The sequence below is a fragment of the Lithobates pipiens genome, unplaced genomic scaffold, assembly GCF_037356315.1.
Source record: "Lithobates pipiens isolate NorthernLeopardFrog02 unplaced genomic scaffold, aLitPip1_a1.2 Scaffold_24, whole genome shotgun sequence".
Lineage (NCBI taxonomy): Eukaryota > Metazoa > Chordata > Amphibia > Anura > Ranidae > Lithobates > Lithobates pipiens.
In genome coordinates this window covers 10,906,974-10,933,321 of record NW_027507786.1, presented here as the reverse complement: position 1 = coordinate 10,933,321, position 26,348 = coordinate 10,906,974, and the positions used below count along the sequence as shown (strand labels likewise).

The following is a 26,348-nucleotide window of genomic DNA, read 5'->3' as shown; positions in this document are numbered from 1 at the left end:
GTTGTTTTCTTTTAAATCGGTTTGTAAAGCACGATTTTAACTTTATCCAATTAAACTTTCAATAATTTTTTACATTATGTGTGTGCCTATAAAGTCCATTTTGCAACTTCCGAATTTTCTCGTTTGTAGGTTTCCTTCTTTTTGATTTTAATAAATATTACGTGGGTAATGCGCAAGGCTGGCGCGCCCTCTTTTCATTCTTTTACAGCAGGGATCCTCAAACTACGGTCCTCTAGCTGTTGCGGAACTACACATCCCACGAGGCATTGTAAAACTCTGACATTCAAAGACATGACTAGGCATGATGGGAATTGTAGTTTCTGAACAACTGGAGGGCCGTAGTTTGAAGACCCCTGATTTACAGTGTTCCCGTTGGGTATCCCCTGACCCTTGGAGGGCAGCAAAGCCTGTGCAATTACTGGGAGCCATAGGAATTCCAGGCTTCTTCCATTGCCATCGCACCACTGTTGAGTGCACGAGATTGTGTTTGACTGTTATAAATGACAGTACGTCCGAGGATAATGGAGGTCTACGATAATGGTGGTTTCCTTTCCCTGCAGCCTTGGCATAAAACTTGCTTCCGCTGTGCGTTCTGCGGGAAGAGTCTGGACTCCACCACCGTGACGGAGAAGGATGGAGAAATCTACTGCAAAGGTTTGATCCTAATGAGGAATCAGAATGTAGAAACAAACGTTCGGGACACAGAAGTGTTAACCTCTTGCCGGCCATGTAATGCATATATACGGTAGTAAGAAAGGTGGGCTTTAATGCACAGCTAGTGGTGCACATATGCATCCATGGCAGCAGAAGGTTGTCACTGCGTGCTCGCAGCACGCTGACCGAGCTTCCGATAGTGAGCCAGAAGGATGGGCTCCCGATCATGTGACCACCTTGCCGTCAGTCACATGATACAGAAGCCAAGCTGCGCCTCCCTGGCATCAAAGCCCACTTAAAGAGGAAGTAAACCCTGATGGAGGTGGGAGCCCTCTGTAACGGCAGACGCTGGGGGAAGAAACGGCACAGAGGTCCGTTTTTTCACAGCGAATGCGCCGATTACATCATCGGAGCTCTACAAGTGAAATATCTCCTAAACCACGCACGTTTAGGAGATATTTCCACCACCTATAGGCAAGCCTTATTCTAGGGAGGGTTTACAACCACTTTAAAGTGTTACTGAACCCAGGAGCCTGCATTCACTATATCGGGTCTCCCCAGGACTCTGCATTAACTATATCTGGTCTCCCCAGAACTCTGCATTCACTATATCTGGTCTCCCCAGAACTCTGCATTCACTATATCTGGTCTCCCCAGAACTCTGCATTCACTATATCTGGTCTCCCAGGACTCTGCATTCACTATATCTGGTCTCCCCAGAACTCTGCATTCACTATATCTGGTCTCCCCAGAACTCTGCATTCACTATATCTGGTCTCCCAGGACTCTGCATTCACTATATCTGCTCTCCCCAGGACCCTGCATTCACTATACCTGGTCTCCCCAGAACTCTGCGTTCACTATATCTGGTCTCCCCAGGACCCTGCATTCACTATATCTGGTCTCCCACAGTACACAGAACATGGAAATGAAATTATTTTAGTTAATAGAAACTGCTAAATACCCTTTCTTATCAGCAGTGTATAGCAGTCTTGTGACTTCTATCAGTATCTGGTTAAAGCTTGTAGGAGGGGTTTTCATTCTGCTCTGACTGTCCTATGAGGCTGCAGGACCCCTGACCTTCTGTGTGGGCAGTGCTGATTGGCCCTGTGCTGATCACATGCACTTTCTCAAAGACAAAAATAAAAATAAAAAACTCTCTAGTATTACACACCAAACTGAGCATGTGCAGCTGTCCCCAAGGCACTGTTCTGTCAGTGAATAGACTGGGGACAGTGGAAAAATGAGAGGATTAGGGAAGACAGGATCAAACAGCATTTTTACACAATGCAGAGGATTAACCCCCTAGGTTTCACAGTGAGTATAACAAGCATGCTTTACTCCATTTACAGACTGATTTTACTGTTGTGGGTTTAGCAGCACTTTAACTGAACAAGTTGAAGCAAGTAACTGATTGGTTACTATACACCGCTGCCCCAGAAAGACAGTTGGCCATAAGCGTTTATGAGGTTATGTTGTACCTGACATTTCTGACTGTTCACAGATGTCTACAGCCTGTTTATCATATACCACACCAAGCATTTTCCTACAGAAGGACTAGAACATTTGTAGTAGAAATAGTATGTTCAGAACTGGTGTAATAATCCATTACAGTCTTTACTATAGGAAGCATAAACCGAGGTGTTTACAACGGTAAGCAGGCCCAGGCCAGAGGTAGGTTGCACAGAAAGGTCAAAACACTGAAAACCCAGAATTCTAAAGGTCCTGTACAAAGCTAAGATACAATCTATGCATATTACTGTACCTTTCCTCCCCCCCCCCCCCCCCTCCTGGTTAGATGTGCATCCCTGCTGGCCATTGGGTGCTGCAGACTTTAGCTGTGCAATGTACTGACAGTGGCTCGAGTATAATCAAGCAACTGAGCAGCAGATTGCACAGATAAAGTCTGCACCACCTAGTGGCCAGCTGGGAGGAGCATGCACAATTAAAGGGATGCCTGGGGTATGTTCTTTCATATAATGCTTGAGAACGGCAGTACAGTGACTGACGCCAGCCCTATAGATCATGCTCACACATGAGTAGCAAAAATGGGTGGGTATGATATATATATATATATATATATATATATATAGCCATTTTTGCTACAGGGCAGCTATATATATGTGTGTGTGTGTGATGATCTGAGCTTGCAAGGAAGGAGTTGAGAGTAATTTATTTCAACACAGAAGAGGAACTTGCTACAAATGTGAGGTTAAAAAAGATAAAGGCTGGAGGTCCCCAGCAGAAATGGTTCACCGATTGACTTGTGTAATGACCCCCCCCATCTCTCTGTTTCCAGTTTGCTATGCTAAGAACTTTGGTCCAAAGGGAATCGGGTTCGGAGGTCTAACACAGGTGGAACAGAAAGAAGGATGAACTGAAGAAGAGTCGGCCGGCATTATAACCATCTCAGAAAGCTGGAGTGCAGCGATTTCTGGAAGTCCGCCATCTTGGTATCACTCTGATCAATGGAATCTTTTGGCACTTCTCAGTAAAAGCATTCGTTTTTCCCATTAAACAAATTTGATTTTACCTCCGATTATCAATAAATCGATGTGCATGCACACCTCCACCCAACCATTAATGACTTTTATTTAAAAAGGTTGTAAATCTCTGAAATGAAAATGAACAACGCTAGTCCTTCTATAGTGTGTGCTTGCCTCAATCCAAAGCACTTTCTGTCTCCTCTCTCATGCCATCTGCATGAGTCACTTCTGCTTGTCTAAGCCAACACTATGTAATCCCAGGAAGCTCGCCCCAGTCCTACACACAGCTGGGGAATGACAGCCTCAGTTGTGCAGGTTTCCCTATGGGATGGTGCGTGTGTGTGTGTGTGTGTGTGTGCGAGCGTGCGCGCGTATCCTTTCCCTCCACTCAGGTCTCAGATTACACTCATCGATCAGCTGTGCAGTGTGTGACATCAGATACCCCACCCCCTGGCTTCTGAAGCTCATGCAAGCTGTGTAAATTCTGTGCTTTGATTGGATGTAGAGAAGAGAGGGCCATAGATAAACAGGTACAACTTATGTAGGAGGATTTGTATCATCTCTGTGTATCACCTGAGGCCAGTCACTTCACTGGGTATATGGAAGGGTTTACAACCACTTTAACAAATCGCACTACAGGGCAGCCATTCATCTGTTTAATCTACCAACCACTACACAATACGTTAACCTCTTCCTGCCAATGGTACGCATATATGCCGGCTCTTGGTGGGTGGGCTTTAAAGCCAAGAGGATGCATATATGCGGCCCTATGTAAACACTTTTCTGTGCTAAGAGGGCATGCCCTGTGCACTCCCAGCACAATTACCGGCCAAGAAAGGTAAGCTCCTGATGCATACTTGCGATCGGGAGCTTTTATGATCATGTGACCACTGTGAAAGCCAATCGCAGTGGTCACAGGACATGAATAATGCCTCTGCCTCTCGGCATTTAGAAGCTCTTAAAGGGCCGGGAGGCATCAGCAGGAAGGGATTAAAATTGTACAATCTTTCTACATTTTCCTCTGCGTTTATTTAGACAATCGTTAGAGATGTGCACAATGGTAAAAAAGGGGATTCATTTCGCATTCGTTCGTCAAGTTCATTTTTGTAAGACACACAGGTTGGACTTGATGGCCTTTTTATTTCAACCTCACCTACTACGTTATATTCGTTATGTTAGAATGATTCGTTTTCGGAATTAGTTTTGCATATTCCGATTCGTTTAGTATATTTGTAATTCTTTTATTAATTTTGAATTTCGGAAGACGGCTCTATTCGTGCTATTCTAGTCTTATTTCACTTTTTTTTTTTTTACTGTATTTTTTGCATTATGTTTCTATTTTCGAATTGTTTAAAATTAATTTTCAAAATTGTTCCAATTCAAATTCACTTCCAAATTAATTTTCAAATTTTTCAAATTCATTATAATTTATTTCGGATTAGTTGAAATTCAGTTATTATTGTGATTTGGAAATTCAGATACATCCGAAACTTCCGAATAACCACAATTTAGTCCAAATTTTGAAACCGTAACGAAACAAAAATCGTACGCGTGTCTAATAACCGTGTAGTGGGAGGGGCTTGCACAAATAACCCATTCAATGGATAGCCAAGCAAGTAGGTCTTTGCACTACCATTGTTAGTAAAACACAAAGCTGATTGTAAATTGGCGCTTTCAGAATGCAGGGCGCTTTGCAAAGCATGATGGGAGATGACCTGCCCCCCCCCCCCCCCCCGAGGAGCACTGGTCTATGCTGTATATCCATATACTGCATGTATAAAGCAAAGAATGGAATGCAAGTATTAAATATAAAACACTTTAATGAAGAATACAATATTCATTGAACAGTATATGTTTTTTTACAGGTAATCTACTGCATTTTTAAGACCGTTTGATAATGGATTTCAACAATGGCAGACAAAATAAAAAAAACCCCCACAAAAAACATTTAAAAAGAGATTTATATAATGAAAGTCACCAGCAAATTAACATACCAGCCCCATGAATGGACCGCGGTTTAAAAAAAAAAAAAAGTATAATATATATATGTGTGTGTGTGTGTGTGTGTGTGTGTGTGTGTGTGTGTGTGTGTGTGTGTGTGTGTGTGTGTGTGTGTGTGTGTGTGTGTGTGTGTGTGTGTGTATATATGTATGTATGTATGTATGTGTATATATATATATATATAAAATTTCCAACCCTCTTGTACCTGCCGCTCTCTGGACACCGCAGAATCCCATTCAAAGGACTCACCTCTGTCCTACCAACACCGCGCTCTTCCCCAATGTGTGTGTTCAGGCAGAGGTACACCAATCCTTGTGGCAGAAGCAGTTTTTGAAGTTTGTGGTATTAAAATAGAACTATAGGCAAAACTTTTTTTTTTTTTTTTATTTTAGCTAGAGAAGGGGAGGGTTGTAACCCCTGTCAGATTTTTTTTTTTCACCATCTGTGTCCCATTGCAGAGATTTCCCTTCATTTCCTGTCCCATAGCCAAACAGGAAGTGAGAGGAAATTTCTGCAAATTAAAAGGGGTTGTAAACCCTCGTGTTTTTTTTTCACCTTAATGTATCCTGTACATTAAGGTGAAAAAACACCTGGCAGTGACCGCCCCCTCCCCCCCTTTTTACTTACCTGAGCCCTGGAACTTCATCCGGCGGGGGCGCACGCTTCATCTGCCCGGGGTTCTCAGCACTTGATTGGATAGATTGATAGAAGCACAGCCATTGGCTCCTGCTGCCGTCAATCAAATCCAATGATGCGGGGCCGAGTCATACATTCGGCAGCTACGGACGCCGAATAATGAGCTCGGGAGCGTGCCCGCAAGGTAACCCCCCCTCGGGAGAGCGATTCTCCTAGGGCAGTGATGGCGAACCTTGGCACCCCAGATGTTTTGGAACTACATTTCCCATGATGCTCAACTATGCTGCAGAGAGCAAGAGCATCATGGGAAATGTAGTTCCAGAACATCTGGGGTGCCAAGGTTCGCCATCACTGTCCTAGGGGGTTATCCGATGTGGGGAGGAGCTGCTGAGGGACCCCAGAAGATGGTGTTCGGGGGCCACTCTGTGCTAAACGAGCTGCACAGTGGAGGTAAGTAAGTATGACATGTTTTTTTGTTTTATTTAAATAAGCAACTTTACAATCAATTTAAAGGGGCGTTAAGGACGCAATTTTTAATTTTTTTTTAAAGTCAGCAGCTACAAACACTGTAGCTGCTGACTTTTAATAAGAACACTTACCTGTCCAGCGAGCCCGTGATTTCGGCCACCCGAGGCCGATCCGTCCATCGGATCGGCTGCCGGCGCCTCCATCTTAACGAAGGGAAACAGGCATTGGAGCCTCGCGGCTTCACTGGCAATTTCCTACTGCACATGCGCGAGTCGGGCGGCGCTTTGTGAATGGCCCTGTTGTTTTCTGGGATACAAACATGTCCCAGAAGGCAACGGGGCCGCTCGCCAAAGAGGAGGAAGCGCCGCGGAATATCGAAGAGGCAGATTAGGAAAACTGCCCAGCAACAGCAGTTTCAGGCAAGTTAAAGAATTATTATTATTTTATTTTTTAAGAATAGTAATGCCATTTTTAATTTTAGGGTGGTCCTCCACTTTAAGGGAATTCCTTGGGAACCAGAACTAGTGTCCCCATTGGAAGATTTTCCCTCTATTACTTTTCTGGGGACAACACAAAATTTGGGCTTTTCTTTTACTTTCATTTTCAATGATAAATGGTAAACATGGCAAATAGAGCGGGCAAATCTCCCTAATGGGGACACAGACAGCAATAAAACCCCTCTCCACTCTACCCAAACCAAAAAAAAAAAAAAAAAAGTTTTGCCTTTAGTTATACTTTAAAGATGAACAGCCACAAAGGGATGTAAATCCACTTTGTCAGCACCAAATACCTCTGCAAACCCAGATATTGGCTTGTAAAAGAGGCAGTGACATCATCCCTGTGCTGTACATAGCCTGTGCAAAGAGCAGAGCTGTGGGAGGGGGCCAGCAGGCTCCACCCACTACAGTCTGTGTAGAAAACTGCAGGAGGGGGCGGGGACAAGACCAGTCACCCTGCACATGGAGATAGCAGAGATGTGGGAGGGGGCAGCAGGCTCCACCCACCACAGATAACTACAGGAGGTGGTGGGGAAAAGACCAGTTAGGCTGCAAAAGGAGAGAAAGCAGAGCTGTGGGAGGGGCCCAGTAGGCTCCACCCACTACAGGCTGCCTGCAGAAAACCACAAGAGTGGGCGGAGACAAGACCGGTCCCCCTGCACAAGGCGAGAGATCAGCAGTGATTGGTCTTTATTACAGGAAGGAAAAGTCTCACACTGGATTACTGCACAGACCTGGAAGAAATACACAAAAGGTCACCGAGATTCAGGAAGAATACACATGATGAATGGATTTAGACAATATTCGCTTTTCAGTTTTAAAGCGGAGGTCCACCCTAAAGTGGACCTTCCGCTCATCGGAACCCTCCCCCCCTCCGGTGCCACAATCGGCACCTTTCAGGGGGGAGGGGGGTGCAGTTACCTGGATAATCCAGGTAACTGCACCCACTTCCGGGATAGCTCTCTGCGGAAAGGGGCGTAACTTACGCCCCTTTCCGCAAGTGCCCGCCCCTTCCCGCAAGTGCCCCGCTGCCTGCTGGGAAACACACAGATCCCAGAGGCAGCGGGGAGCGTCCTTATTGCGCAGCGCGATTCGCGCATGCGCAGTAGGGAACCGGGAAATGAAGCCGAAAGACTCCATTTCCTGATTCCCATACCCAAGATGGCGGCGGCAGGACCCGACAGACGACCTAGAGATCGGCTTCGGGTGCCGACATCGCGGGCGCGCTGGACAGGTAAGTGTCACTATTTTAAAAGTCAGCAGCTGCAGTATTTGTAGCTGCTGGCTTTAAAAAAAAAAAAAAAAAAAAAAACGCGGAGTCCCGGTGGACTCCCGCTTTAAGTGAAACTAAAAAGGAAACAATTTTCTTGGCTAAATCCTACAAATGAATTTAACAAATATGGGATGAGTTCTTCCATTAAATGTTAAAGAATATGTTCACTTTTAATAACATGTTACATGTAAGCTGGCCATAGATGAATGGAAAATCTGCTCGTTCAGCAGGAACCATACAAATTTTGACATGTCTATGGGCAGGCTGGTTGTACTGAACTTAATTCACTGATCAACTGATTTTTTTTTGCCCCATCACTGCCGGTGGCTATAACTGCTGGCAGCGATTATTGTATTCTGCAGGCGGGGAAGGCTGCCTGCCAGGAGAACACAATTTCATAAGGCCTGATGCAGTGCGGGAACTGCGTGCGATTTGGACAGGAATCGCACCACATTCCTGTTCGTGACATGCACTGCATCAAAAACAGAATCGGATCGTATGAGGGTTCACATCCACGTGATCCAATTCTGTAAATCGCACAGTGTTTTGTGAACCAGTGCCGATGTGTCAGTGTTACATACACACCCGCAGCGGTTCAGCATGAACAGGGTGTGATTTTGATGCAGCGTAGATACTACAGAATTTGCTGCGAATTCCGCACTGCATCAGTGTGAACCGGGCCTAAATCTATGGCCTGCTTTACATCTGTATTTAGGGTGTAACATGTGACATGGTAATATGCAAAATATGGAGCATTGCTGACTTGCACTGATGCCAGGGCATTTTCTACTTCCAATGGCCACAGTCCAGCCCCGCTAAAGTCTGAAGGACAGTAAACTGGCCCTTTGTTTAGAAAGTTGGGAGACCCCTGATCTACAGGAAGGTTTTTGGGATAAATTTGGGTCATGCAGATACAAATCTTTAAAAGTCTTCCCACCAACCAAACGTATATACGTCAGCACAGAGATGGGCTTTATGGGAGAACGGTCCATTGCGCACTTCCAGGGGTGTGACCCCGACTGTCACCAAGAGCGCCTGTAAAGATTGGGAGCTGGTAGGATGGACTCCTGAACATGTGACTCCTGAAACAGCCAATCGCAGTCGGGGACCTGTCCTACCAGTGTTAAGATTTCCTTAAAGGGCCAGCTCCTGCTCACAGATAGCAATGATCTGAAGGTGGTGTTGTGGGTGATTGATGTTTGTGTGGCTGCAATAAGCTACGGTGAAGGGCACGCTATGACCTTAAGGTAACATCTCTCCGAACAGGTATTAACCATTTTTCCCTACAAATGTGAAAAACAAATTAAGGTCCATCTGGAGAACTGTAAATGAGAAGAAACATGGAATTTTTTTCCCCAGTCAGATCCCTTCATTCAATTAAAAAATTCCACTTTTGTTCCTGCTAAAAAACAGGTCACAAAAGTTTACAAAAAAAAATAAAAAAAATTCTAGTGGTGAAACCCTAAAGCACGTATAAGTCTTTTTAAGGACACCCTCCTCCACATACATGGTATTCAAAAAGTTGAAAGATTCAAACAAACTTCACTTGGTGTTCTCAAACAAACAACGGCAGATACTTCAGCTTCCTGTAGACAGAAAGGCGAGTGGTGGAGGGGATCATAAGGCTGCAATGCACCTCGGACAGTTCTTAGGTAAGGCACCAGTTCATCTGAGAAGGTAGAAGTAAAAAAAAAACTTGCAGGCGTTGGCCTCTAAACAGGCTGGGGGGTCCTCATCTTGGACGGGTGGAACGTGCCGAGAAATTGCTTGGTCCAGTCCACGGGAGTCACTTTTATGAGGCCAAAGCATCGACATTGGAAGAAGTCCGCAATGTTCTGGATACAGCCACGGCTGAAAGAAAAACATATTATGGGTCAGAAATAAATAAAAAAAAAAAAAAAAAGAAAATTAACAAACAGCGGTTCACCACTTTAAGCATAAAGAAAAATGGAGCAGATGCGGCTCCTAATTAAAGGGGTGGGATCTTTGTTAATCTCCCCCAAAGCCCCTTTTGTTAATTAGGAGCCACATCTGCTCCATTTTTTATGCTTAGACGAGTGGCGCAAGCTTGTGCTTGCATCACTCTTTTTATGAATTCCCCCCCCCCCCCCCCCACAAGCCCCTTTTGTTAATTAGGAGTGATCAGTTCCCTGTTCTGTGGTTGTGACAGATACAGCACATGGCACAGAGAACATAAAGAGGAAGTAAACCCTGATGGGTTTTACTTCCTCTTTATTTCTCTGCAAAGGTAAAGCATAATGGGCTACTATGCCTCTCATTATGTGTCACCTACCTGAAACCGAAGCCTGCAATGTCACCGCTGTCCCCACTAGCAGGAAACGTCCATCTTCACCCCTCATCCTTCCAGGGGCCGCGAACTCCGGCTCTGTGACTGGCCAGAGTCACGTGACGTCACTCCTACGCATAGGAGCTGCCAGTCACGGTATGACCCCCTTTAGAAACGGCACAATCTGCCCTTTCTAACGTGCGCATGCGTCGTGGACATCGGTGTACGGCTTTATTGTAAATATCTCCTAAACTGTGGAGGGTTAGGAGATATTTCCAGCACAAACATGGTTGTACAGGGTGTACAACCACTATAAGAGGGTGCATAAGACCCTTTTGTGAAAGCGGTAGTAAACCTGCTGACTTTTATTTTTTCCTACACCTGTAAGGCAAAAGGCATAATGAGCAAGTACGCACTGCATACTAGCTCATTATGAAATACTTACCTTAGAACGAGGCGTCAGCAGGTGATCTAGGTTCACGCCAAGGGAGCTGACATTTTCCCCTCGGCGTGTCTTCCGGGTACTGAGGCTCCGGCGCTGTGAGTGGCCGGAGCCGCGATGTCGTCACTCCCGCGCATGCATGCGGGAGACTTCTTTCCGGAAAGGTCCGACGTCTGCCGGTGTTGTGTCGAATACTGTCCTCCGTCAGATAGTGTCCGCCCTGTACTGCTCTTACACAGTACGGAGGACAAGGAGACACCGAAGGTCTCCGAAGATGAACGGTCCAGGTTCAAGCCCCACCATCCAAGTGGACCGCTCCAGGGGATTCTCAGACTTTCAGCTGAGAATCCCCGGAGCACATGCGCCGCTGAAGTCAGCGACTCATTGCAAGGGGAATATCTCCTAAACCCCCCTCCCATCCCCTTTTGTTAATTAGGAACGATCAGTTCCCTGTTCTGTGGTTGACAGATCCAGCACATGGTGCAGAGAACATAAGAGCAGGAGCTGCTCCATTTTCTCATCTGTTCCGAACAGCCGTGCCACCTCCCCAGCTCAAGTGGGAGGAAGGAGGGTTGTTAAACCTGCCGGTGTCCCATCATATAAGGTCCCCCATCAGATAGTGTCCGCTGTGTACTGCGCATGCGCAGTACACAGCAACACAGATTCCGAAAACGTCTGTGCCATGAGTCCAGGTTCTAGCCCCACCATCCAAGTGGACATAGAGTAGGAATAAAAAAAGAGCAGAGCGCAGCGAGGCCGAGCCCGACGGGTGGTGAGCGAAGCTGGCCTGCGAGGGGCCCTCTAATTTTCACAACCCTATGTCCGCTTGGATGGTGGGGTTACCACCTCCACTCACGGTGCAGGCGCCGTTCAGCTTCGGAGATTTTCCGAAGCTTCTTCTGCCCCGTACTGCGCATGCGCAGTACAGGGCGGACGCTATATGATGGCAGGACACTATCTGCCAAAACACCGGCTCCGCTTGTGAACTATAATCCCATACGCCAGGTCAGACTTGGTGGGGACTCCCTCTGTTTTTAATTAGGGGCAGACCTATGCTAATTTATATTTCAGTCAAAAATGGAAACTGACACAAATAGACCTGAAACAGCATCTCCGCGGCTGCACCGAGAACCGCAGGATCTGGCAGAGGAGTTCTGTCCTTCTCTCTGTTGCCGACTACTGAGACAAAGTGGGGGTGAAGAAAAGGGGGGGCTACCACAGCTGCAGGAGAGGTGCAAGGGCCACATGAAATGGCCTGGCAGGTTGGATTTCTCCGGCTTTTGGGCCTTGTGTTTGACAGATGTGCTCTAGATCTATCTGAACTGAGCAGACAAGGAGGTGGGAGGGGTCACTGCTTACATTTTGGGATTTTTAAAAGAAAGTCAGCAATGGCGGACATACCACTCTAGAATAAGTACATCCTTCAAACATGCTGGAACATTGCTTGTGCGCTCACTTACTTGAAAGGAGTTTTCCTCATTGACACTTTGTGTTTGCTGAATCTATTCTGCATTTGGAAATTGAATCTTTCTTGAGTTGTCAGACCAAGAAATGCAATCTGAAGAAAAGAAAAAAACAACAACATTCAGCTCCAGGTTATACAACCATTACAACATTCAGTATTATTCACATCTCAATATACAATAGAGGAAGAAGGAGCAATAGTTGTCCATTTCAGAGAAATCACTTAACATACAGTATCTCACAAAACTGAGTATACCCCTCACATGTTTGTAAATCTTTTCTTCTATCTTTTCATGTGACAACACTGAAGAAATGACACTTGTCTACAATGTAAAGTAGTGAATGTACAGCTTGTATAACAGTGTAAATTTGCTGTCCCCTCAAAATAACTCAACACACAGCCATTAATGTCTAAACCGCTGGCAACATAAGCAAGTACACCCCTAAGTGAAAATGTCCAAATTGGACCCAAAGTGTCAATATTTTGTGTCGCCACCATTATTTTCCAGCACTGCCTTAACCTTTTTGGGCATGGAGTTCACCAGAGCTTCACAGGTCACCACTGGAGTCCTCTTCCTCTCCCCCATGATGACATCACAGAGCTGGTGGATGTTGGAGACCTTGCGCTCCTCTACCTTCCGTCTGAGGATGTCCCACAGATGCTCAATAGGGTTTAGGTCTGGAGACATGCTTGGCCAGTCCATCACCTTTACCCTCAGCTTCTTTAGCAAGGCAGTGGTCATCTTGGAGGTGTGTTTGGGGTCGTTATCATATTGGAATACTGCCCTGCGGTCCAGTCTCTGAAGAGAGGGGATCATGCTCTACTTCAGTATGTCACAGTACATGTTGGCATTCATGGTTCCCTCAATGAACTGTAGCTCCCCAGTGCAGCCCCAGACCATGACACTCCCACCACCATGCTTGACTGTAGACAAGACACACTTGCCTTTGTACTCCCCACCTGGTTGCCGCCACACACGCTTGTCACCATCTGAACCAAATAAGTTATCTTGGTCTCAGACCACAGGACGTGGTTACAGTAATCCATGTCCTTTTTTTTTTATAACTTTATATCTTTATTAATTTCTTTTTCATTATAAACATCACAAACAATCCTTCCATAATAATAAAAAAAAACAGGGTAAGGACACAATACTATTTTTACATATCCCCATCCCACCCTTCCCTTCCCTACATTCATCACCTCCCCACTCATACTTACTCACTCCTCATACTTCCTTCTTATTAAAAAGCACCATCGTTCATTTTCTCCCACCATACCTTCCATATCCTGTCAAATTTTTTAGTACCACCTTGTCTTATATAAGCTACTCTTTCTTTTAGGATAACTCTGTTCATGTTTTGCACCCACTCTCCACTCGTTGGAGGTGTAGAGGATTGCCATTTCTGGGCTATAAGTTTCCTAGCTTGAAAAAAACATCTTATTTTTGCAAGATTACCATCTTTCGGTTCACCACTCCCCTTAGTCCATCCCAATACACATCCCACCGGTTCTATTTCCACTACCATCTCAAAAACCTGACTAACTATTCTCACCACCTCCCTCCAGTACCGATGTAACTTAGGGCATCTCCAAAACATGTGGATCATGTCTCCTTCTTTCCTTCCGCATCTAGGACACGCTGCATCCGTCCTTCTGCCAAACTGGGCCATCCTCTTAGGGGTATAATATGCTCTATACAATAGGAGTAAGTGTGAGAACTTTTGAGATGGGGAGATGGACACCCAAGGTGCCACCTCAAGAGTCCTCTCCCATTGTTCTTCCGAAATGTTGCCCACATCCATCTCCCATTTTTTCCTATTTATTTGAACCTGTTTTTTCCCCTGGGTTTCCTTACACAACTCTACATACACTTTGGATATTAATCCTTTCCCCCGATACTGCTCGGAGTAAATCCTTAATTACTGGCATCTCGCTCCATACTATTGCTGCCCCCTCAAACTGCTTCTCCATAGCATGCCTAATCTGCAAGTATCTGAAGAAGGACTTTTTCGGAATTAAGTACTGATTCCTTAATTCTTGGAATTGCTTCATTTTGCCATTCTGATAGATTTGGTGAACAAAATTTATACCCCTTCTTTCCCATTCCCTTACTTGTCCTATTTTTAGAACCTCATCTAACTTATTATTTGCCCATAGGGGGGAGTATTCTGTATATCCCTTGTATCCCAATATTCTTTTTGTTGTCTCCCACACCTTTGTCATTAACCCTAGTGTAGGGACCTCCCGTATAACCATCCCTGCCTCTAACGCCACTACCAATGGTCTCCCGAGCAGTTGTTCAAGGGGAGTTCCCTTTTTCCAACCCCCTCTCTCTACCTCCTCTCCTGCCAAATGCTGTAGCTGGGCTGCTAGGAAGTAGTTGAACGGGTGTGGGAGTGCAACTCCCCCCTCTTTACTTGGAAGTTGCAGAGTCTTTAACCCAATGCGTGCTTGTCCCCCCTTCCATATCAGCTCCCTAAATATGGAGTCTATCTTATAGAACCAGACCTTATGTATCCATACTGGTGAGTTGTGTAACACATATAAAAGTTGCGGCAGGAATATCATTTTAATAAGGTTACAACGACCTGCTGCTGATAGAGGTAGTTTTTTCCAAATCTTAATTTTTTGTTTAAATTTGGATAACAATGGGACCAAGTTGTTTACCACATAATGTTTGGGATCTTTGGTAATGCTAATACCCAGATACTTCATCTCACTCACTATCTGGATATGTGCAGCTTCACACGGTAGGGGACTATCCAATGGGTCTATAGGTAATATGCAAGATTTATCCCAGTTTATTTTTAGGCCCGCAAGATGTCCAAAATTAGTTATTCTGTACATCACTTCCCCTATTGAGTGTTGGACATCATCGAGAAGCAGAAGGAGGTCATCTGCAAATAGTACTACTTTTTCTTCTTCCTCCCTTCTCTTAAAACCTTTTATCCTCGTGTTTGATCTCAGGGATATAGCCAGGGGTTCAATTGCCATAGCAAACAGGAGGGGGGACAGGGGACACCCCTGTCTCGTACCTCTTTTTAATCGAATCCCAGCTGAGCTCTCATTATTTATTCTAATCCTTGCTTCCGGGGAATTATATAGCATTTTAACCCATTTTATAAATACCGGCCCTACCTTATATTCCCTCAAAACTCTCCACAGGTATCTCCACTCTAATGAGTCAAACGCCTTAGCGGCATCTAGAGATAAAACAGCTCTCTGATCGTCGCCGTCCACTGGTATCTGGAGATTCAGAAAAACCAGTCTTAAATTTATACTCGTGGATCTCCCAGGAATAAATCCTGATTGATCAGGATGAATAATTTTTCCTATCACTCCGTTCAATCTCTTCGCCAAAACCTTGGCTAGGATCTTTACGTCTAGATTCAACAGGGAGATAGGTCTATATGATGAGGGAGTCAGGGGATCCTTGTTATCCTTTGGTAACACTATTATATTTGACTCTCTCATTGAGGACGGGAGCTCCCCTACTTCTATCGCCCAATTAAGAGTCTTTAGGAGCTCCGGGATTAGCACCTCACCAAAATGGCAATACACCTCTACCGGGAGGCCATCTGGACCAGGAGCCTTCTGACCTGCCATTTCCCGCACTATACACTGAATCTCTTCCACCGTTATAGGGCCATCTAGCATTTCCTCGTCTTCTCTAGAGAGATGCGGTATTACCAATGGGCTAAAAAATGTGTCCATTTCCTCCCTCATCTCGGCCTGGCTAGATTGATACAAATCCTCGTAATAAGCTCTAAATCTCTCCAAAATATCTGTTTTGTTTGTGGATATCCTACCATCTGCCATCCTAATCCTTGCTACCATGGACGGGGTTGAATTTGTCTTCACCAAGCATGCTAGCATCCGACCTACCCTTTCTCCTTCCCCAAATGCTAGTTGTTTCTGAAATATAAATTTATTTTCAGCCTTTTCTAGCATTATATGGCGATATTCCTGCTGCGCTTTTATCCATTGTCCCTGGTTCTCTGGTGTTGGATTTTTTATATACCGGTTTTCTGAGTTTACCACTCTCTCTGAAGCAGAATCTTCCCTTTCTCCAAACTGTTTTTTAATTTTAGACATCTGTTGTATCAAAAGACCTCGAAGGTAGGCTTTTAATGCATCCCATACTATCCCCGGCGAAGCCGAGCCTGTGTTCAAATTTACATATTCTTTAAGTAAGCTTAACACTTCCTTTGGGTCTCCCATAAGCTCCAACCATACGGGGCTAAATCTCCAACCTCTTTGCTGGTTTCTCTCCCCTATATCTAAGAGGGCTTTCATTGCTGAGTGATCTGATAAGCTTCTTGGCATATAGTTTATTTTGTTTATTAATGCCACCGCCTCATCATTCCCCATAATCATGTCTATCCTTGACAAGGTTGAATACGTAGCGGAAAGGCACGAGAAAGAGCGAGATTTTGGGTTCTGAATTCTCCAGAGGTCCTTCAGACCCATTTCTCCCATAAACTGCAATAAGCCGGTCTCCCTTGTGCCTCCTTGCTGGGTCCTCATACTGGGGAATCTATCCATTGTTCTATCAATAACCATATTAAAATCCCCCATTAATATCAATGGGACTTCCGGCTTGTCCAGCACAAACTCAACCAAGTCATACAGAATATCCATAGTAGAAGGCGGTGGAATGTAAACATTGGCCAAGATCAAAGACTTTCCCTCTAATTTACCGTATAGAAAAATATACCTCCCTTGCTCATCAATCTTCACCTGCATACAGTTGAATGAAACCCCCCTTTTAATAAAAAATACTAACCCCCCTGGAAAAGGAGGTATAACACGAGTGATATTGAATATGATATTCCTCCCACCCCAACTGAGTAGTAGCAGCTTTTGTAAAATGTGTCTCCTGGAGAAAAATAAGCATTGCTCCGTGAGACCTAGCCGTCAGCTTAACTGCAGTCCTCTTCTTCGGGTCACCCATCCCTCTAACATTCCAAGAATATAGGACGAGACTTCTTCCCCTTAAAACTGTGCGTTCACTCATTAATAATTTTAATACCCATACCTAAAAACTAATTTGTGAAACTCGTCTTTATCATTCCATTTTATGTGATAGACTTTTACCCTTTGTTTCATCATAAATATAAGTGCTTGCAACCCATCCTTGTTATTCCCTTTTATGTGATTTACTTTTACCCATTGTTTTATTCTACATGAATGTGCTCTATATGGTGCTCTTTTAACGCAAAAATACTTCTTGCACACGTCTCTCACCTGCCAACCATGCCTTAAACACCCTAATCCCCTTTCTCTCCCACCATACCCCTCCCCCCTCTCACACACTTCTCCCATCGCCTCTTTAGGCTTCTCCTGGGGCCTCCTTCTGTGACCTTCCCATACACACCTTGCCTGTAAAACACACCGCATCTTTTCCTTATACTCTACCCCCTTCCCACATCCCCTCCCCGCTACTCCCCTCCCCCCCCACCCTACTCCAAACAAAAAAGTTACTCCATTCACTTGATGTAGGAGGTGAGCAACTCGCCGACCCTTCCAACCCACGGGGTAACATGCGTGGAGCTCTCCTCCCTCAGCTCGCCCTCCCCTCCCCCCTCCCCTCCAAATAACATCTCACCAGTTATCCCCCTCTTCCCACCTCCACCTCAACAAAAAATTCTAAAGAAGACTTAAAAACAGACAAAAAGATAGAAAAAGATACTTGTGAACCCGTATTCCTCTCCCCCCCTCCCTCCAAAACAAGGAGGAGGGGGGGGGGAGCAGAAGACCAGTCAGACCCGAGAGTCCATTACTACTAAGATCTCCGGGGGTGGGCCTCCAACCACTCCTCCACACCCCCAGGGTTGTCAAATATTGTAGTCCCTTCAGGGGTATTTATCCGTAATCTTGCAGGATATAGTAACGCATAAGTCACATTTATTTGGCGGAGTTTCCTTTTGACTTCCCCAAATTTGCCTCTTCTTCTTTGAAGGTTTGGAGAAAAGTCCGAAAAAATCGATACTCGAGAACCATTGTATACAATCTTTCCCCTCTCCCTCACTTTACGGGTGATAGTCTCCTTATCTTTAGAAAACAGTAACTTGGCCAAAAATGGTCTTGGGGGGGCACCCATCTGTGGGGGTCTTGAGGGGACCCTGTGTGCCCTTTCAATAGTAAACGATGATGAAAAAATATCCTCGGCCAAACATATCCCTAAGCCATTTCTCCAAAAAAGCTATAGGGTCTGAACCCTCACACAGTTCTGGCAAACCCATGATCCGGATATTCTTCCTCCTCATCCTATTCTCCATTTCATCTAATTTGTTTTCCTGTTTAGTTAACTGATCTTGCATTACTCTGAATTCCCGTATCAGAGGGGTCAAGTCATCTTCGACCTGGCCCACCCGATCTTCTAGGGCTGTGGTCCTTTCCTGGATCCCCTGGATATCCTGTCTGGCGTAGGATAATTCCTCCTGAATGGAGATAAGTTGAGTACTCATTCCTCCCAGGGATTCTCTACAAAGGTTGACTGCCACTAGAACCTCCTTCAATGTTGGCTCAGGCTCTGAGTCTGGTTCAAAACTTTCTTGTAGTCCCTCCTCTATTGGCCCGGTTGCCCCTTCTAAGCTCATATTTTTAACCTGGCCCTGGGAGTTTACTCCTTTGTCGTTAGTCTGCTTGTCTTCAGCAAACTGTTTGCGGTCTTTCTTGTGGATCATCTTTAGAAAAGGCTTCCTTCTGGGACAACAGCCCTGTAGACCAATTTGATGCAGTGTGCAGCATATGGTCTGTGCACTGACAGGCTGACCCCCCACCCCTGCAACCTCTGCAGCAATGCTGGCAGCACTTATACGCCTATTTCCCAAAGACAACCTCTGGATATGACGCTGAGCACGTGCACTCAACTTCTTTGGTCGACCATGGAGAAGCCTGTTCTGAGTGTAACCTGTCCTGTTAAACCGCTGTATGGTCTTGGCCACCATTCTGCAGCTCAGTTTCAGGGTCTTGGCAATCTTCTTATAGCCTAGGCCATCTTTATGTAGAGCAATAATTCTTTTTTTTTCAGATCCTCAGAGAGTTCTTTGCCATGAGGTGCCATGTTGAACTTCCAGTGAAGAGTATGAGAGAGCGAGAGCGATAACACCAAATTTAACACACCTTCTCCTCATTCACACCTGAGACCTTGGAACACTAATGAGTCACATGACACCAGGGAGGGAAAATGACTAATTGAGCCCAATTTGGACATTTTCACTTATGGGGTGCACTTACTTTTGTTGATAGCGATTTGGACATTAATGGCTGTGTGTTGAGTTATTTTGAGGGGACAGGAAATTTACACTGTTATACAAGCTGTACACTCACTACTTTACATTGTAGACAAGTGTCATTTCTTCAGTGTTGTCACATGAAAAGATAGAAGAAAATATTTACAAAAATGTGTGTACTTACTTTTGTGAGATACTGTACATAAGAACAACACACACACCAGAACTATATAGTAAATACACATAAATGCTAACTCTACCCATTTGTTCCTAGTTTTGAGTGTAGAGTGAGGAAAAGTGAAAGCTTAAAGGGTTTGTGAGCCCATTTGTAAAAGTCTTTATTAGAGGCTGGCATAGCACACTATGTAAAGCATTTTTTAAAACAAGTGTTGTAAATACCGATTTTTAGCTGTCTTCAGGCCGGTCACGTGATTTACGGCCGCTTTCCAGCTCCGACGGACGGCTTCTGCGGCAGGGGCCGTGATTTCCCTCTGACATCAGCCAGAGAGATCACGTGACCGCTCGCCTCCTAAGCAGAATCCCTGCCTCATAACTGTAAAGCGCAGCGAGTCACGTGACCGGCCTGAAGACAGCTGAAAAGCGGTATTTACAACACTTGTTTTAAAAAATGCTTTACATAGTGTGCTATGCCAGCCTCTAATAGAGGGGCTGGCAGGGACAATTATATATATATATATATATATATATTTTTTTTTTTTTTTAAATAGCGGCGGGGCTGAGCAGAGACAGACCGAGAGGAAGGAGATGGTGAGGGGGGAGAGCTGAGGGGACAGCAGCCTATCAGGGAGGGAGGCACTTTGACCACAGTGATCAGGGCAGAGCAGCCCTGGTTATCGTGGTCTGTTTAGAGTGGGCATACAGGAAGTGGTAGGTTTAGGGTTTTTTTTTTTTTTTTTACAGTTTAGATGGGGGCAGATTACGTAGCACAAACGCTGTGCTGTGTAATCTGCTTTAACCACTTAAGCCCCGGACCATTTTGCTGGCCAAAGACCAGACCACTTTTTGCGTTGATTTAACTGACAATTGTGCGGTCATGCGACGTGGCTCCCAAACAAAACTGACGTACTTTTTTCCCCACAAATGGAGCTTTCTTTTGGTGGTATTTGATCACCCCTGCGGTTTTTATTTTTTGCGCTATAAACAAAAAAAAGAGCGTCAATTTTGAAAAAAAAAACACATTATTTTTTACTTTTTGCTATAATAAATATCCCCCAAAAATGTATAAAAAACATTTTTTTCCCCCTCAGTTTAGGCCGATACGTATTCTTCTACAAATTTTTGGTAAAAAATAAATAAAAAATACCAATAAGCGATTGATTGGTTTGCGCAAAAGTTATAGCGTTTACAAAATAGGGGATAGTTTTATGGCATTTTTATTAATAATTTTTTTTTTTTTACTAGTAATGGATGCAATCAGCTATTTTTATCGTGACTGCGACATTATGGTAGACACATCGGACATTTTTGACACATTTTTGGGACCGTTGTCATTTATACAGCAATCAGTGCTATACAAATGCACTGATTCCTGTGTAAATGACACTGGCAGTGAATGGGTTAACCACTAGGTGGCAGTGTAGGGGTTAAGTGTGTCCTAGGGGCGTGTTGCTAACTGTGGGGGGGCATGGTTGTGTTTTATACATCACTGATCTCTGCTCCAATCACAGGGAGCAGAGATCAGTGTCACTGTTGCTAGGCAGAAGAGGGAGATGCTTGTTTGCTTTAGCATCTCCCCGCTCTTCCTCCCTGTGAGACGATCGCGGGTACCCCCGCAGCGATAGAGTCCGCGGAACTCGCGATCGGACTCGCGTAGGTCCCGACTGGCCCGCACGCAATGGCACGGCAGCAAATTTAAAGGGACGCACCTGTACGCCTCTTCATCGAGTGTCCCCACGGAAAGCCGCATTACATGCTGGCACTCATGCGGGTGCGCTCAAGTCCTACTGCTGCGTCCATTAACAGACAGCAGTATGCTGTCCCCCCCCCCCGTGTCACTGGATTTGATTGACAGCAGCGGGAGCCAATGGCTCCTGCAGCTATCTATCCAATGAGGACCCAAGACAGCAGCTGCAGCTGCTGGGTTTGTTCTTGTCGCTAGAACAATTGGGTTCAGGTATGGAAAAGAGGGGCTCTAAGGGGTAAAACAGAAGGTTTTTCATCTTAATGCATTAAGGTGAAAAACCTTGAGACTTTACAACTCCTTTAAATGTAATCTGCTTATATTTTGCCTTTCCTGGTTCCTTTCTCCCCCTTCATCAACATTATATTGAAAATTCTAAATTAAACTATCCTGCTGTTATTATTATTATGGAGCATATTTTAAACCAGGTGATGCCATCTGATCTCTGATCTTCTTTATGCAATGCAGGCAGACCATGGCTGGTGGGAGGGGCTGGCAGGGGGCTGTACATAGCTTCCTGAAAACACCCCAGTACTCCTCTCAGGCCGTTTTCAGTAGTGCGCGTTCCTAGGCAGGTTGCATTTGCATGTAGTCCCACCCTAGGTAATGCCGACATGGGATTCTGAGCCTCCACTATTGAAAGAACTGAAACCCAATGAAAAGGACAAGTCAGGGATAGTAAGGCTGGAGAGAAAAGGGGTAGATAATGCTGGAAATGAGGCGGGAGCTCTATCTGACTTTCTGCAGCTTCTAATGCACACTGTGAGAAGCTCACAGTGTGCAGTGAAATCAGAGCAAGTCATTTCAGCCTAGGAGAGCAGCCGGTACAACTGTGCAAAAGTGATGGTAAGGCAGGAGGTGAGATGCAAACCAGATGTCTCAATGATAAAAATCAGATAGAAACCCGACCACCTTCCTCCCTAGTACACACTATGCCCCTCTGTTTTCCCATCAAGGCCACCAGAACAAGAACAGATAAAACAGTTTCTAATGATTACAGCCTGGCTCTATTACCTGGTAGATCTGCATGATGAACATAAGCGTTGCCCACACAGTGAGGGAGCAGACAAGGAGGAAGATATAAAGGACCCAGGGGGAGCAGATCACGATCTCCGACAAGAACCCCCAGACTCCGTCCTTCTGTATACTGGTGGAGCACTGACTGACCCAATCTGCAGGAATGACAATATACACAGCAGGTTAGTCTTATAATGTATTACTGTTCATCGTACTGTGAAGGAAGAGGGTGCAGGAGAGTGGGAATCTAAGACTGATTAGAGTTCAAATGTATGTAGTTTGCCCTGCCAAAAATGAATACAAGCAGGGGGGCAAAGGACTAGTCACCTGTATTGCCTGTAGGCCCCCTGCAGCCAATATTTTACTTATTACTGACCTACCATGCTTTGTTCTGTACTGTGTCTCTGTGTAGGGACAACCTACCATGCTTTGTTCTGTACTGCATCTCTGATGGGGGACAACTATGTTGGTAGAGAAGCGGGCTTTGCCTCCTCATGTCAGAGCTCCCCCACTGATGGAACAATTCTGAAAGGATGAATCTATAGAACGGATGAAGTAGGGAGGTCCTTGCACAGCAGGTCCTCAGGTACCACTTCCTCTCCAGCAAGGAGAAGAGTGATCAGCACTGTGGTGACATATTACAGGAAATGCACTGCTATTTTTCAGGAGGAACACTGGCAAAGGGTATACATTGCCTTGAAAAACAATTGTGAAGTGGAAGGACCCTGGGACACGCGACAGGTCCCAGATGACTGTGCGGCACGAGGGGAAGTGATGTCACCAGCCCAGGCAAGGAAGAAGGCAGACTACGAGGGACCCCCTAGCAACAGGTATTTAGAGGTGAGTAAAAAAAAAATTTTTTTTACAATTATTTTTTTATTTTATTTTATTTATTTTTTTTTAAGAATTTTAAGCACTTTTTCATTTTTTTGGTGGCAACACCACTTTAAAGTGTTACTGAACCCAGGACTCTGCATTCTCTATATCTGATCTCCCACAGTACACGGAACATGGAAATGAAATATTTTAGTAAATATAAACTGCTAAATACCTTTTCTCATCAGCAGTTAGCGCAGTCTTGTGAGTTCTATCAGTGTCCAGCCAAGTACTGGTTTAAGCTTGTAGGAGGAGTTTTCTGACTGTCCTATGAGACTGCAATACCCCTGACCCTCTGTCTGGACAGTGCTGATTAGCCCTGTGCTGATCACATATACTCTCCCAAGAAAAAAAAAAAAAACACCAAACCTCGCTATACACATCAAACTAAGTATGTGCAGCCTGACTCCAACACTGTGTTATCAGGAAATTATCGGGGGACAGTGGAAGGAGGGGAGGATCAGAGAAGACTGGATCAAACAGCCTTTTTACACAATGCAGAGGATTAACCCCTTAGGTTCCACAGTGAGTATAACAAGCATGCTTTACTACATATACAGACTGATTTTACGGTTGTGGGTTTAGTAGCATTTTAAAGCCCAAAAAGTTTTTCCATGCTGTGGGGCTGTGCCCACACTGAACAGGTTAACTGCTCGTTTTTGTCTAGGGGAGAGGAGAAAGAATATATACTTACCGAATCCTCTGATCCTCCCAGCACAAGACCAGTCCAGTCCAGTCCCCCCCCCCCCCCCCCGGGATTCATTGGTCTTGAGTTGTAGACTGCCCCTGATGTCATCAAGCCCAGAGCAGGCTCCACAGACCAGGAACAGTCCACCACTGGACTGTTAAGCCTTGTACACACGGTCGGAGAATCTGTCGGAATGTGTCCTATCGGACCGTGTCGTCGGATAATCCGACTGTGTGTGGTATGCATCAGACTGATTCCGTCCGAATCTCCGTCGGACCCAATTTTCCAACATGTTGAAAATATTTCCTGACCAACTGGGCCGGTCGGACCTAATCCAATCATGTGTAGAGCATTTTGATCGGACCAAGTGCCACGCATGCTCAGATCAAATTCCTACATCAAAGCTATTGGCTACTAGCCTGAATGTAGTCCCATCGTAACGAAATTACATCATCACGTTCTGAAAGATCGGATTTTTCGCCAACTTTGTCCGACCGTGTGTATGCAACAGTTTCGGACAAGATCCGACGGACAAAATCCGACGGGCAAAATCCGACGGATTTGGTTGTGGAAATCTCCGACCGTGTGTACAGGGGCTCAGGGGAGTGCATTTTTCCAATCGAATGAAGGATCAGGTGAGTGTAAGCTTCCTCCCCATCCCTAGACAAAGCAAGCAGTTGGCCAGTGCAGTGCAGGCACACCCCCACTGCATAGGAAAAAAAATGGTTTGCCCAGAGTAGGGCGTTAACATTGTTAAATGTACCCTATTACATGGCAAATTTTTTTATTTTTTTATTTACCGTATATACTCGAGTATAAGCCGAGATTTTCAGCCTCTTTTTTGAGGCTGAAAGTGCCCCCCTCGGCTTATACTCGAGTCACCGCTGTCTGACTGCCCGAACAGCGTGTCGAGCAGACAGACAGCGGCCATTCTAGGGGAATGGCCGCCAGGGCGCCGACGAAGAGCGGCGATCCTGGCATGGGACGACACGGAGGCTCGGGACGGGACGACACGGAGGCTCGGGACGGGACGACACGGAGGCTCGGGACGGGACGACACGGAGGCTCGGGACGGGACGACACGGAGGCTCGGGACGGGACCGGACGGACACAGGTAGGCTGGACACACAAGGCTGCACGGACACACACACACACACACACACACACACACACACACACACACACACAGGGATGGATGGATGGACACACACACACACACAGGGAGGGATGGATGGATGGACACACACACACACACAGGGATGGATGGATGGATGGACACACACACACACACACACACAGGGATGGATGGATGGATGGACGCACACACACACAGGGATGGATGGACGCACACACACAGGGATGGATGGATGGACACACACACAGGGATGGATGGATGGACACACACACAGGGATGGACGGACACACAGGGATGGACGGACACAGAGGGATGGACGGACACAGAGGGATGGACGGACACACACAGGGATGGACAGGCATATCTCACCCTCGGCTTATACACGAGTCAATAGGTTTCCCAGTTTTTTGGGGGTAAATTGGGGGCCTCGGCTTATACTCGGGTCGGCCTAAACTCGAGTATATACGGTATTTATTTTTTTAGTTCAGGTCCACTTTACATCAGCTGAATAGAGACCTTTAAAACGGCATTACAATGCATCTGAAAGTACTTGTCAATGTACGGTGCCCCATACCCTATATGCTTCCTTTGTCATTTGCTGTGAGCAAGCCCCAACAGTCACTTACATATAGAGGAGGCGTAGATCATCAAGTGGCCCACAAATACCATAGCACACAGGAAAAGGACAAAGTAATGGTGGTTACCGGCACCTGAGGAGAAGATGTAACAGGATAAGGGTGAAAGCATAAATAAAACAATCTTCTAATTGTCATCTGGACTGGGTCTGGTTACTTCTGCTATAAAGATGTACATAAGGCACCACTGAGCAAAAAGGGAGGGTTGCACCCAGATCTGTATATACAAATCCCCTGTTACATACACTGGTTATCCATAACTTTATGACCACCCACCATAACCTGTTGAGGCATGGAATCCACTAGACCTTGGAAGGAATGCTGTGGTATCTGGCACCAAGGCATCAGTGGCAGATCCTTTAAGCCCTGTAATTTGTGAAGGTGGGGCCTTCATGGATCGGACTTGTTTTTCCAGCACACAGATGCTTGATTGGATTGAGATCTGGAAAAACTCAAAACTCGTTGTTGTGATCTTCAAACCATTCTTAAATTCATCAGACCAGGCCACCTTCTTCCATTGCTCTGTGCTCCAGTACTGATGTTCCCGTGACCATTGTAGGCGCTTTTGGCTGTGGACATGGGTCAGCGTGGACACCCTGACCGGTCTGCGGCTACACAGCCCTATG

General features: G+C 45.5%; 2 protein-coding genes across 2 annotated transcripts in view; one reads left to right on the top strand and one right to left on the bottom strand.

Moving 5' to 3' along the window:
• CSRP3 (cysteine and glycine rich protein 3) overlaps positions 1-3,231 on the top strand; it is a 30,760-nt gene extending 27,529 nt beyond the window's left edge. Inside the window, exons 5-6 of the mRNA XM_077453606.1 lie at positions 561-654; positions 2,954-3,231. Coding sequence (XP_077309732.1) covers positions 561-654; positions 2,954-3,030 — 171 coding nt within the window. The 3' untranslated portion in view covers positions 3,031-3,231. The remainder of the gene's footprint in view (positions 1-560; positions 655-2,953) is intronic.
• Positions 3,232-5,328: 2,097 nt separating this feature from the next.
• ZDHHC13 (zDHHC palmitoyltransferase 13) overlaps positions 5,329-26,348 on the bottom strand; it is a 71,313-nt gene continuing 50,293 nt past the window's right edge. Inside the window, 4 exon segments of the mRNA XM_077453604.1 lie at positions 5,329-9,866; positions 12,205-12,302; positions 22,386-22,543; positions 25,714-25,797. Of these exon segments, the coding sequence (XP_077309730.1) occupies positions 9,728-9,866; positions 12,205-12,302; positions 22,386-22,543; positions 25,714-25,797 (479 nt within the window). The 3' untranslated portion in view covers positions 5,329-9,727.